The sequence below is a fragment of the Pagrus major genome, chromosome 3 (assembly GCF_040436345.1).
Source record: "Pagrus major chromosome 3, Pma_NU_1.0".
Classification (NCBI taxonomy): domain Eukaryota; kingdom Metazoa; phylum Chordata; class Actinopteri; order Spariformes; family Sparidae; genus Pagrus; species Pagrus major.
In genome coordinates, this window is record NC_133217.1 from 7,298,473 (window position 1) to 7,311,380 (window position 12,908).

The following is a 12,908-nucleotide window of genomic DNA, read 5'->3' on the forward strand; positions in this document are numbered from 1 at the left end:
TAATTACTCAGTTACTCCAAATAACAAAAGAAATCAATATCTGATCTCATGTCATTCATACATCATAGTCAACATAAATATACTATCTTCAGTGGTAGACAAAAGAGGTCAAAATCAAGCCAGTAAACATTTGACCTTGTTTCACGACAAGGACATTTTATTTCAAAAGTTGATAAAAATGTGTTCAGGCACAAACCTAAAGTGAGCCGTCACTTATTTAATACATTTTTTGGAGTTATTCAGGCACAGCTTGTACGTAACATAATGGTCCAAAAGAAACAGAAAATGTAAGTGTAGGTAGTTAAATATATTTTGTGACAGCTGCACAGCCTGAGTAAGATTTCAAACTTTCTCTCTTGTTGTTCTGAAGCAATACAATTTACAAAAAAGAAAAAAAAGGACAAAAAAAAATCACTGAAAAACTGCCAACTGTTATACAAAGTCTGAGGTCTGTTTGTCAACCTCACTTGGTTATGATGCATATGAAACTTAGAAATATATGAACGAAATTCTAGTATTGTACATTTCATTTTATATCATCTCATTATCCCCACTTCTTGCTTGAGTCACTTTTACAATTCTCAGCACTAGCTTTTGTTTTTGTAACCAGATGATGCAACAGCTACACTTACACACACTGTATGTCCAAGTGCATCCCAGCAAATATGACAAAATAAAGGCTCATTTCAGTGCAATGGTCCAAAATCTCATCCGTTTTTAAATGTTTGTGAAAGGGAAGGCAATATCAGTCTCTTGTAAAATCAATATGTCATATAAAGAATGTTGAAACTACCAGTCCAAACTGACAAAGCTGCATTAAGGGTACGAACAGTGGCCAAGAAAGTTGTATCATTACAAGCAAAACATCGCTCCAGTAGGAGATTCCCATTTCTGACAAAAAACAGACCCGTTTGTTTTCACAAAAAGCCACAGCTTGGTTTAGAACCCATGCTGTACCATCTGAGTGTGATTTCATTAAAATGGAGACACCGGTTCCTTGAGCAGAAATGTGGTCTCAGTGAGGTGTGGCAATACATTCAGATTAGAACAGGCACGCATAAATGGAGTTGTTCAATCTAAACAAACCAGCAATTCTGAAATTAAGATTAGCGTGAGCTCCATATCACAGCTGGATGAGGAAATTGCTGGTCAGGATTTTCCACAGGTCCAGTATTGTGGTTGGGGTCAGACATCACTCCTTGACCTACTTGCATGGCTTGCTGGGCCGTAGGTTGCATCATATAACTTTGTGGAGCTGTCTGGACATGACCAATGCTGAACCCCATGTATGTTTGCCATGGTCTCTGTTCATACTGAAGAAACTGTACTCTCGGCACTGGTGCAATGTTGCCACTGTGAGAAAGGGAACCTCCTACATGAGGATGCATGTTGACCCAAGAAGCTCCTACATGTGGAGCTAATTCTCCAGACGAACCATGCTGCCCCACACTGCCTGTCACAAGACTTGTGTGATTTTGTGCCATGTACTGATCTTGGGGCTGTTGTTGGCAATAATACTGCATAGCATCTGAGCTCATCTCACTCTGTCTCTCCACTCTTGACTCTGCAGCTCTTGTGTCAACTCTATTCTGTGAAGTTGAACTGTACCACTGCTCAGTGCAACCCTCCCCACGTCCATAGGAAGAGTTATACGCTGGCCAGTCCTGAATGTGGGAAACAGCAGGCGACAGCCAGTTATTTTGTGTCTGTGGACCTTCAAACGTCTCACTTGATCTTTCTTGAGAACCGCACTCTCTGTTGTCATTGTTTTCCCCGTAAATCCTTGGGTCATTTGTCCAAGTTCGGGATTCAGACTGGTTGAAATACTCATTGTCATTGAAATAACCATCCGCCTTTTGATAATAACAAGCACAGTTTCTCTCTGGTCCCATGTATTGACCAGCTTCGGCATCTCCACTATAGAGGTCTTGCTGAAGTTCTTCTGACGTGAGTTCTGCGAGGTTATCTGCAGTGTCCCTGTCAAACTCACACTCCTCTGCCTGAGACTCTGGTGGGGGGGTGAGATCTGAGTCGGATGGAGGCAAGTATCCGGATGCCACAGGCAGGCTGTCCACGGTGAAAGACGTCCTCTCCAGCAGCACTGAACCTTTGGTAATAGGCAGGCTTACCTTGAACACTGTATTTTTAGGTTTCCTCTTCTTCCTCCTCTTTGATGTAATGTTCATCACTACGGCACACTTCTCTGGCATTCCTTGATTTGAAGTCTTGACCACAGTTAGTCCTTAAAGAAAAGTGTAAATTGGACCCACAGAGCGTGAAAGGAAATCAGAAAAATATTCAATTACTTGAGAAAAAACATGTTTTCAACCCCTTTAAGTGTACTGTTGCTTCCAAAGACACACACACCTTTGGGAGCCATTCTCGTCTTTTGGATATTAGTATGTGTCCATCCATTACACAGCATCTTTATGCCTTAAAAAGATGAAAAACAATACAAGGGGTATACAAAGAAAAAAATACAAACATGCATAAGTCAACTGAGGTGAAAGAATAAGTAATGAGTTCAAATAACTGGTTGAATGGTTGAATGCTGGAAAAGAATCACTGAAATGTTTGAACAAAGATACAATGAAGGAGTTAAGGGGTATGAAGAGAAAAACAAAGAATAAAGTTAAAAAAGGGTGAACAGATTGTTTCAAACTTCAGAACTTGTGGAGCATCATTAGATGCACAGCGACAAGTATTACACAGAGAAAACAACCACTGTAACGTGAAAGGCGAGAGTTAATTACGCGTCATACTTACATCACGAATCACTCCTCTCGAGCAGAGATTTGGAACTAAAGATGTGAATGCTTTTAAGGCCAAACAAGAAAACAGTGGCTGGACATGCATCTGTACTTACACCAGTGGTAACTTTTGCCAGTCAGTTGGATACAGAGTAATTCTGGTGCGTTTACCACCTGGAAACATTACACGATAAACATGACAGATGAGTACAAGTGAACTTTAGACCTTTGTGGTAAAGAAAATAAGAGTCATAAGGCAAAGATAAAAGTGAATATGATACCTTCAGCTCTCCTCTGCCCTCATCTTGCTCCACTTCCCTGGCCAGTGATTGGAGAAGCTGACAATTATCATTAATGTCTGCCGTTATTACGTCCACCTGCTCAGGATGAGTTTCCATCTAAACACAGATGTTTTCAGTTCACTTATAGTTCAACCTAGCATGTTCTCTAAAGACTTTGAATGGAAAAGGATTTGCGGTCTTGTACATATTAATGATCCACAACAAACTGACCAAGTAGTTCATGAGATGGGATGAACTGGTCAGGTGATCAATGATGTCCTTTTTGTTGGACCTGATGCGGCAGCAGTGACATAAGAAACAGTATGTGTGGCCAGCTTCGCTTCTGCACTCGACCACACGGAAAAGACCTGTTGCAAAAACATATAAGCGGCAATGGTTTCAATCGAGCAATCGAGTTTTTGGAAAATACAATAATTCACTTTCTACCAAAATTTAAAAACCATCATGTCACGTACATGTGTGTGCAGCCAATAATCAAATCTCTTATCATCTTTTTTCATTACTAAATAACTGCAGCTTTTTGCGTACAGGTTGTCAGGTCTGCAAAAGTCTGATAACATGATCAATACCACTCTCACACATGAGGGTGGTATCGATCTTCTCATCAGACAAAAAGTGAAAAAATGTATTTCCTAAAATGGTTAACTTTCCTTTAAAATTATCCATACCCATGTTGTTCATATAATTTTAGTATTTTCTGAACAGCTTCAATGCATTTCAACAATATGAGTGGAAGCATCTTCCTACAACCTACTGTAACTGTGTACTTACTTAAATACAGCTGACATTTGTGCTTACCAATAAGAGGCTTGCCTCCTGTATAGTCATCAAGAGGGCTGTTGCTGTTCTCAGACAGCAAAGGAGGTTCAGGTGACACCTGGGCATCGTCCGACAGTGACGTAGACGTGTTGTTTAACCAGCCTTCTGAGATCAGCGATGGGGGCTTGTTTGTATCTTCTGAGCTGCTGATGCTCGTCCTGGATGATCTCTGTTGGTTCCGGGCAAGCAATACAATCCTACTTGATTGGACGGGAGACTGCTCCGGCTCCAGCTCTGAATGGCTCCCAGGTTTACCCTGTCCATCTCTTAAGATATTTATCAGATATACTGCTGAAGTGTTAGAGAGAGAAAGAGAGCCAATTGGAGTTTTTTTTAAAAAAAAGGAATATGTACAAATGGAAATAATGCCACAAAAAACAAAGAGAGTGACAGACATAGGCAACTGGGAAGACCGAGATTGGGATTAAAGGACATCGTAGAGGTTAAGACCACTGTTCCAAACAAGTGAATAGCCACTGACCATCGTTCTCACTGCATGTAGCCATCCTCTGGTAGACGGCATCTTCAACCTCTAACAACTTAATATGAAGGTGCAAAAAGATGAGTACTCATAACCAAAACACTCAAACACAAAACACATGCACAGTCAAAACAACATACATGGACATCTCCTGGTCCCTCAGTTCCCTCAAGTATCTTGGCTTTCTCCATCAGTGGCCAGGCCAGCTTAGAAAGGTCAGAGTTCTCCTTCCAATCAGACACTAAGTGGGGGTGCCAGATTTTCTGTCAAGCAAAACAGACCACCTGTCAAGGAACTAAATCAGAGCCGCAGATGAACTTGCCATCATGACTTCCTCTACAGTGCTACTTACAATGTAGTTGTATCTGTGGAGGCTTCCCATGATGTGGTTTCGGATGTCAGCTTTACTGACTCGACACGCACACACCTCACACAGGTAAAGTGCTTCTCTGTGTGTACCTGCTTTCACACATTCTATTAAACTGCCCAGACCTGAATATATTTAAAATGACAAATTATTTCAATACACACACACGACACACACACATACATACACGACTGAGAACATATATCCAAAACAGGGATTTGTCGCAACATACCAATAATGGGTTGTAGTCTGTTCTTGTTGTTCAGATACACCTTCAGTGAATCCAACAGCTGGCTTTGAGTAGAAACCCCTAAGAACAGAGAATGCATCAGACAAACATAATTACAAAAAATGGTGTAAGCATGGTAGCACACATGCAGAAAGTCAAAGACGTACCCTTTAGTGCCTCTACCGGCTGCATGATGCAGTTGTAGAATCACCACCTGCACACAGTTGAAGTGATGAAGTGAACACTGAGTAATGAAGAAAAAGCACATTTCATGGAAACATACAGTTTTTTATGTCATGTGACCTAATGCTGTAATAAGTTATTCTGTGCCCAGCACTTGTCACGTAGGTAGTAAGTGTTTCATTATGTATGCCACGGCTCTGTTGACTCTGAAACTGTTGATGTACAGTGTATAAAGACTGACTATGAGGATGGAAACTTCGCTCATAGCCAACACGCCTCTGTGTGGTGGTAGAAGTATAGTGCCCACACAAGTGAAGCTGAATTAAATACCAGAAAAACAACTTCTTATTTGTTAGACTTTCTTCAATCTTCACTTGTGATGAATAAAAAGGGCAGAACTTGATCAGCCCAAAAACATGACAAATCTTCCTCCATTTACCGGATAGAACCAGTTTGTTCATGTGACATATGGGAGGGCAGCTCTGAGCACATCTTCAAGGTCCTTCTAATCATGACTACCGCAGAGAGTGCAACAAATACACCAAGAGTTGGACACAAGTGAAGGTCATCGTGAACCCTCATGTTTCCTGATGAAGACGCTCAAGCTTACGCTTACAAATCTAATAAAATGATCAAAGAAAGAGTCCAGATAATATCCAGTATAAAACTGCTAGTATGCAACATACTTCACACTTTGTGCCTTTGCAAAGTGAATTAAGATCATTTCAATTTATGTTACACTCATTACTGTTTGTTACCAGTGTTATCATTCACAGTGAGAAACTTCTCAGTACCTTTAGTCCATGTTGTGTGCATATATGGCTATATACAGCAAACTAACATACTCCAGGATATGGTTTATATGTCTCTTGGACAGCATTAAGATTTATACCTCAGAGAGGTAGACTCCCACACATTCTTTTACAGAGACAGACGCTGATCCTTGTGTGTTTCTTCTCTGCAGTGGGGGAGGATGTAGTTTTGGTCAAACCTGGGATGGTGTAAGAGATGAAAACATATTCTGTTTAGGGCTGCACAATTAACTGCAAAATAATCCAAAATCGCAATACAGCTATGTACAATATCCAAATCACAAGAAGCTGAAATGTTTTGATAAAGAAGCAATGTGTGACAAAACAGCATTATAATGAAGTACTGTAGTGCCGCAGAGATGTTCTGGCCTACACATGTTGTTCTCCATGTAAGAAAACATGTTTGTTTTGTACAGACCCCAACAAATGTCACATCATCATGATTTGAAAAGTTTTTCAGTGAAAATGAAAATTGTGATAGAAAAAGGATCAATCCCACTAATCGTTGATTATATTTTAATCGCAATGTCTGTCAAAAATAATCACAATAAATAACTGTGCAGCCCTAATTCTGTTCTTATGGATCATTTAATGAGAAATTACTCATCTTGATTCACCTATCTAGTATGAAAATGTGTTACTACTTCAAATTATTGTGAGCTTTGGGTCAAAAATGTTTTTACGTAGTTTGTTCAGTGTTTCAGGTATATTTAAATAAAACATCCAGACTCTAAATTGGATTAACCACCAGATGGAGCTGCAATATCATCACACTGTTTGGACAGCACCCATGTTCTCCCTGCAATGAGGCTCTGAAAGGGATTTTTAAAGTTTTTTAAATCTAAGAAAAACAGCAATGAAACCCTGAGTCAACATGTTTTTAGCTGATGGCTTAATCATTGTGGTTTCATGCACCAGTGTAAATTTAAAGGGTAAAATTAAAACTGTTCCTCAATCTCAGCAACCATAACTGAGGTGCAGTGAAACAACCAAATAAAAAAAGATAATTAACGTTACGCCACTATCTGGCTGACCAGCTCTAGCTAACGTAAAGACAGGACTTTAAACCAGGAAACAACCACAAGTTGAATTACCAGAAGCTTTTTCGACACATGTTGGAAAAGCTTTGTTTGTCTCCTGTCAGCTAAAAACATTAGTTAGCTGGTCGCGTCTTTCAGTTAGCTGATGTTTGCCGTCAATTAACGTTAACTTTGTAAGAAATTGCTAATTATTACATTTCAGTCGTTATCTATCACTTTAAACAAACGTGAGCTCGACTTTAATGTGATTTTATTTATTTATTTATTTCTTGGCACAGCCGACCTCTTATCATAAATAGTGACGGTACAAGTTAATGTGACCAAACTGTTCAGCTCGTGTTTGATTAAAAGTAGCTAAACAACAGATGCGTTCACTTACCTTTAAAAAGTGAGTGTCCCTCCTGTTTGTCTCTGAGGTCCACTGATACCGAAACACCTTCAACAAAGACGAGACGAAGTTACTTCCACTGATTGATTGACTTCCTGTAGAGCCAAGAGAAGTGAGAGAGAGTTCAGTCTGCTCTCTGACCAATCAGACAACAGGGTGTCTGTGTGAACCTGTGTGCTATCTTTGTGAGGACCAATTTCAGATCCAAAGCATTCATAGTGAGGGTAATGTCTGCAGTGGAAGGCAGTTTAAAGTTTAAAGAGGCTGAGAAACTCAAAACATTCATGCAATGTCAGAAGTCATCTTTCACATGTGTGTAGAACTTGTGTTTGCAGGGCCTTTAGGTGACATGATCGTCTCTCAACAGTGTTTCTTGACTCTGATTTAAGTTGAAGCCATCAGGCCTGTTTCACTCCAGCTCACTGTCATCGATATTTGCACTCAAATTGCGACTTTATATAGCTTATTCTCTAAATATAAGTCTACACTCATAATCGACTCTATATAAAGGGGATCGTTTACAGACCCTCAGGTTGTAGCCTGCATTCTCATGTTAAAACAATGCAGGCCATGGTATTCATCCTACAACACTAAATTTGAGTTTGTCAAATATGCAAACAATGTTCCTGTAACTATAACTACAGCTGTCACACACGTAATGGAGTATAAAGTACAATATTTCACTGTGAGATGTGATTGAGTCAAAAAAAAAAAGTGTTCCTGTCACCATGAAGGGTGACTAAGTATTTTAATAAGGTGTAAATATTCTTTTTAATTCTATTATACAAGTTCAATTTAAAGTGTCACATCTAATGCAATGTTTTCCTGTGACTTGTGAGAAATTAAATAGTTTTGAATCCAGTAATCAATGTACGGTAGAGAACATATCAGGATGTGAGAGGAGGGAAGATTCCCAAGCTGTAAGGGTCAGAAAGTCACATGAGGGGCACTTCTCTTTGCCTGAGGTGGATACAGGAAGGTAGATAGGATGACAAATAAAACATCAGTGGGTCACTGTCCTGGGAAAGGCATGATCAACACAAACATCAGGGGCTCATTGTTTTGAGAAGAAATGATTAAAAACTGTCATAAAAGTACGTAACCCCTATTCTGTTGTATTTAAGTCGGAAACATTTGGAAGACTGCAGAGAACACTTCGGGTCTTCTCTCCAAGGAGAATTTCCCTTACAGACTCCTAAATTAAATTGATGCAGGCTTATACAAAAGCCATATGTTTTAATTCAATTATTACAGTTAAGGGGAACTTAACTACATAAACATAATGTGTTTTTCAGCTGAGAACCCTTTTCGGTAGGGAGAAAGGAATGCCCTGTGTCATTCACACCTGTACCAGGATCCGTTATCTGTGGCTAGAAAACAAGAAGGCCAGAGAAGATAGTACAAATACAACATTCAAGGATGTGGGAAGAACATATGAAGACAATGTAAAACATAGTAATGATCTAAGAGTTTAATCATTTCACATACAAGAGGCTAGTAATATAATTTTCCATTACAAGTGTAGAAGAATTTCTCCCAGAAATAAAAGCCATGCATTTGTCTGGCCTTGATGCGTATGACCTCAAAGCGCCAGCAAATACCACCCATGTGGAGGAGGATAGACACAACTTGATGAACTGACATTGAAACAAAGCATGTCCCAGAAACGCTCTTCTCCCTCCCTCTTCTCCGTCACAAAGACAAAGAGGGAAGGCCAATGTTGTAGAAATACAAGTTCCTTTCCAGCCAAGAAACACATTGTACCTGGTTGATGTGAAAGCCTTATACTTCAGACAAATCTTCGCTTCGATGAATAAAGAAATAACTCAGTGAGCTGCAGTTTTCCTTACTTACTGCAAGTTTAGTGCAAAACATGTCTGATCAGAGGAGATTTTAGTAGAACATTTGGCACAGTTTGACATCTCAGCACTACATACATGTTTTTTTAAAACAACAAAGGTCCTCCAGGATCACACCACCTGGAGAAAACTCCCAGGTCAGCATTATTTATCCTTCAATACAATCAGGGGAGTCTGGTCGGAGGCCCATCTTTCTTCACATCCAGGCGTACGACAATAAAACATACCAACTGCCTTCAGCTTAAAAGACACACATTTAAACATTCCTCCATGGTCATAAATTTCTCCAACACTGGTTGATCGCACACTGATAGTGGTGGAATGTAAGAACACGTAAAAACAAGTAATTAAGTACTGAGCTTGGGTACAAACTTGAGGTATCTTTGCTTTTCATTCACTTAACCTGTTGTTTTTTTTAATGTTGTGGCTGATCAGTGTGCTGTACTTGCTTTTATTAAGAGCTTCCTGCAAAGAAAATGCATGAATGTGTTTCTGGTCTATTTTTTAACCACAGCAGATACTTTCATATTCCTGCTAAATGAGGAACCGTGAAGCTATGCATCATTCTACTATTGCAAAAAGGCTGACATTGTCTGAGGGCAGGGTGCAAGAAAAATATAAAGGGCATCAAAATGACATCCTGTCCATTATAGCTGGTTCCTGCGTCTTTGTCTTTAGGAGACTGGAGGCTGGAGGTTGCAGCAGGGTTTACGGGAGCGGTATTGGAGGCTGGTTCAATGCTGGATGTGCGATTGTGCCCTCGTCCAGTAAATTTGTAACCACATGGTCAGGGTCTATCCATTACTAGCATTGATTGAATATCACGGTCTTCCCTGTGATGATTAAAACTAAGGGATGTATAGGAATGAGGAGGTAGTCTACTGCTGAAGTTTACATCAGAATCAATCAATGGTGCGTCAATCAGCCTGCGAGACTGAAAGACTAAGTGTGCTCTGGATATCAAGGCCAACTTTCTCAGGTTATGCATCTGTCTACCACAGGGAAGTGAAAGTTAGACACCTATTAGACACTCTCAATTTTCAAGGAACTTTATTTAAAAGAATAATATATGAAGATGAAACAATTACAAAAATCACAGTAGATGACTGGAATTAACAAATCTTCACAACTGATGTAACACAGCAGAACTCATACATGTACACCATCGTGTGTATGTGAACACACACAATAAAAGATAATGAAACAAGTTGCCCCCTTTATTAGTGAGGATTATTTTACACCTTAAAAAAACATATAGCAACGGAATAGCATATATCAATAAAATAAGAATAGCAGAGCTAATCTTTCCCTTTGGTTACAGGTGTAAAAGGAAAAATGTGATTGTAACGAGTAAAACAAGTAACACTTGAATATTTATTGTTTTCAAGATGTAAAAATGTAACAGAAATTGAAAAAAGGAACAATATCTATCAACAATATCTCATATTTTTGGTACAAAAAAAGAAGTAGTTCTCTTGGCTCAGTCTCCAGATTTTGTTCTTTAGCTGCTCTTATACGCCCTGATGAGGCGACGGGGTCAGGGATCATGGAAGGGTGTATGCTCTGTCACCATCCAGATAAAATACTCAAAGCAGAAGTGCGTTTATATTCACACATAAAAACACACTTAGTTCATATTTATACCTCCAGGATGAACAGCAGGAGGGCTGAGATAAACTCTGGGATTGTACCGTGTTATTATGTTGTTGCCATTTTGCATTAGGGCCATTCTGTTGAGTCTGTAGTTGTTCAGGTCAACTAATGTTTGTGAACGTCAGCTGGATTGGTTAATGGAATGGCGCTCGAGTAGGCAGCCTCATTTGCTCCTGTGCCAACTTCAGGAACAGCACCTGTCCATGAAGAGTACTGGTGCTGCTGCTGCTGGTGCTGCTGCTGCATTAACAGCTGCATTACCTGCTGCTGGATTTGATGCTGCTGTTGGAATAGCTGCTGCAACTCAAGTGTCACACATTCTGGGCTTATTGGAGTTGCTAAGTGTCCAAAGCGGTTTGCTTCCTGCGCTGGGTAAATCTGGCTCTGGTATAAAACATTTGGTGTGTACCCTTGATGATGGTATAAACTCTCAGTGACAGGAGGGGTGTCTGGTGTTGAGTAGCCTGCAACATAAGAAGGAAACACTGAAACCTGTCCATTTGTGATGTAAGCCATTTGGCTGTATGGACCATACCCTCCTGAAGCTGCCAGTGCGTCACTAGGATTTGCTGTTGCAACTGTGGACAAACTGTGAGCGACTGGATGGTCAGCATGGTCCTGTACAATACAGCTGCCTGAAAACTCCTTGCGTTTGGGGTCCCATCTGGGGGTTATGATGGCGTTAATGGGCAACTGACGATCCACAGTGTTTACAGTCTCTGGCTGTGGCATCTGAACTGGGTTCGGGTTGGAGACCAAACTGCGGGTGGTAGTAGCCTTTATCTGGCTTACATTTTCAAACTGAGCAGTGACACTTTGCTGTGTGTGACTGGGGTCCACAGTGGCAGGCATCATGGTACCCACTGCCTTGGCTTCAGTGGCTCCGAGAAAAAGGTTGCCCGTCTCTAAACAGCCCTCAACAAATGAGCTTTCAGTGGAGAACGCAGAGGTGGTAGTAGGGTTAATGAGTTGGCTCTCATTGTTCGAGACCACAGGAGCCGCTGCTGAACAAATCCTCTCTGATGACTCGGAGGAGAGTGGATTATTTTTCATTGTAATTTTAATCAACTGCTGCTTTGCATCCCATCTGTTTTGTTTTTTTTTCATTCTAGATTTAGACTGCACAGACTCTGAATCCCATCCTGTTTCCATGCCACTTTCAAATGAATTGCCAGCACAGGAGGTTGTCGTCCCAGTATTATCTGGACCTGACTTGCAAGGGGACACATCCTTCTCAGACTTCACCTTTTTCATCAGAGCAATTAAGTCCTCAAACTGTACCTGGTCCACATTGGATACATCTTGTTCGATAGATATGGGTACGCCGTCTTTGTCCTTAGAGCACAGGATGGTGGGGGTTGCAGCAGGGTTAACAGGAGTGGACTTGGAGGCTGGTTCGATGCTGGGCTGCAGTGAGCTGCATGTGCGTTTGGCTGGTAAATGGTCCTCGATTTGGGGGCTGTTGGAGACAGGTCTGACTGGTGTTTCAAGAGATGTGTCAGCTAGTCTTTTCCTGGTTGGAAAGCATTCATCTCTGGTAGACACAGACAGGGTTTGATTAGTTTTAGGACTAACACTAGAGGAAGATGGGGACTCTGAGCGCCCGTCTTCCTGATTCACTTGCAACTCAGGGGTAGACCTCTGTCTCTGAGAGGCGGGTTGCCTGGGATCTGGTTGCACGCAAGAGTAACTGCAGGTCTCTTGTAAACTGTGACGTGTGCCAGCACCAGGAGGTGGAGAGACGACAGAATCAGCCTCTGAGTAGACAGTGGTGACATCCAGATGACTTGAGCCTTTTCTTAGTTTGACATAATCCAAATCTCGACCCCGCGCAGTCTCTTCAAAATGATGTTTTTCTGTTTTTTGTCTCTTTTCTAAAAAGGCACAAGAGAGAGGAAATAAATGAGCACAAGAAAAGCTTAAACTTATTACAGCTTAGAGAAAGGAAAAGATGCACAAATTAAAGCAGATCTTTCATTAGACATGAATATATGTGCATGTATGTATATACTTCTAATTCTTTTC

The 12,908-nt window shown here is 40.6% G+C and overlaps 2 protein-coding genes across 6 annotated transcripts in view; both read right to left on the bottom strand.

The window, feature by feature from the left end:
• Positions 1-125: 125 nt before the first annotated feature.
• Positions 126-7,460, bottom strand: LOC140994023 (uncharacterized). Of its 3 annotated transcripts, XM_073463591.1 has the most exons (13): positions 7,363-7,460; positions 6,024-6,122; positions 5,116-5,162; positions 4,952-5,029; positions 4,705-4,844; positions 4,493-4,615; positions 4,353-4,410; positions 3,851-4,162; positions 3,263-3,399; positions 3,032-3,148; positions 2,867-2,924; positions 2,368-2,433; positions 126-2,242 (listed from the first exon to the last, which is right to left on the bottom strand). In XM_073463591.1, exons 3-13 carry the CDS (start codon positions 5,138-5,140, stop codon positions 1,107-1,109), a joined length of 2,250 nt encoding a protein of 749 aa, XP_073319692.1. In that variant the 5' UTR covers positions 5,141-5,162; positions 6,024-6,122; positions 7,363-7,460; the 3' UTR covers positions 126-1,106. The 3 variants fall into 3 exon arrangements, with proteins under 3 accessions (XP_073319692.1, XP_073319693.1, XP_073319694.1); XM_073463592.1 differs by lacking the exon at positions 6,024-6,122 and having other exon boundaries at positions 1,009-2,242; positions 7,363-7,432; XM_073463593.1 differs by lacking the exons at positions 6,024-6,122; positions 7,363-7,460 and adding an exon at positions 5,926-5,945 and having other exon boundaries at positions 1,009-2,242.
• Positions 7,461-10,263: 2,803 nt separating this feature from the next.
• LOC140993714 (uncharacterized) overlaps positions 10,264-12,908 on the bottom strand; it is a 41,727-nt gene continuing 39,082 nt past the window's right edge. For all 3 annotated transcript variants that reach the window (XM_073463230.1, XM_073463231.1, XM_073463232.1), the window contains exon 50: positions 10,264-12,757. In XM_073463230.1, coding sequence (XP_073319331.1) covers positions 10,989-12,757 — 1,769 coding nt within the window. In that variant the 3' untranslated portion in view covers positions 10,264-10,988. The remainder of the gene's footprint in view (positions 12,758-12,908) is intronic.

Coding starts and splice junctions, on each gene's coding strand:
- LOC140994023 (XM_073463591.1), bottom strand. CDS start 5,140: ATGCAGCCGGTAGAGGCACTAAAGG. Junction 5,030..5,115: donor GCCGGTAGAGGCACTAAAGG/GTACGTCTTTGA, acceptor CTCTGTTCTTAG/GGGTTTCTACTCAAAGCCAG. Junction 2,434..2,866: donor TGGCAAAAGTTACCACTGGT/GTAAGTACAGAT, acceptor CATCTTTTTAAG/GCATAAAGATGCTGTGTAAT.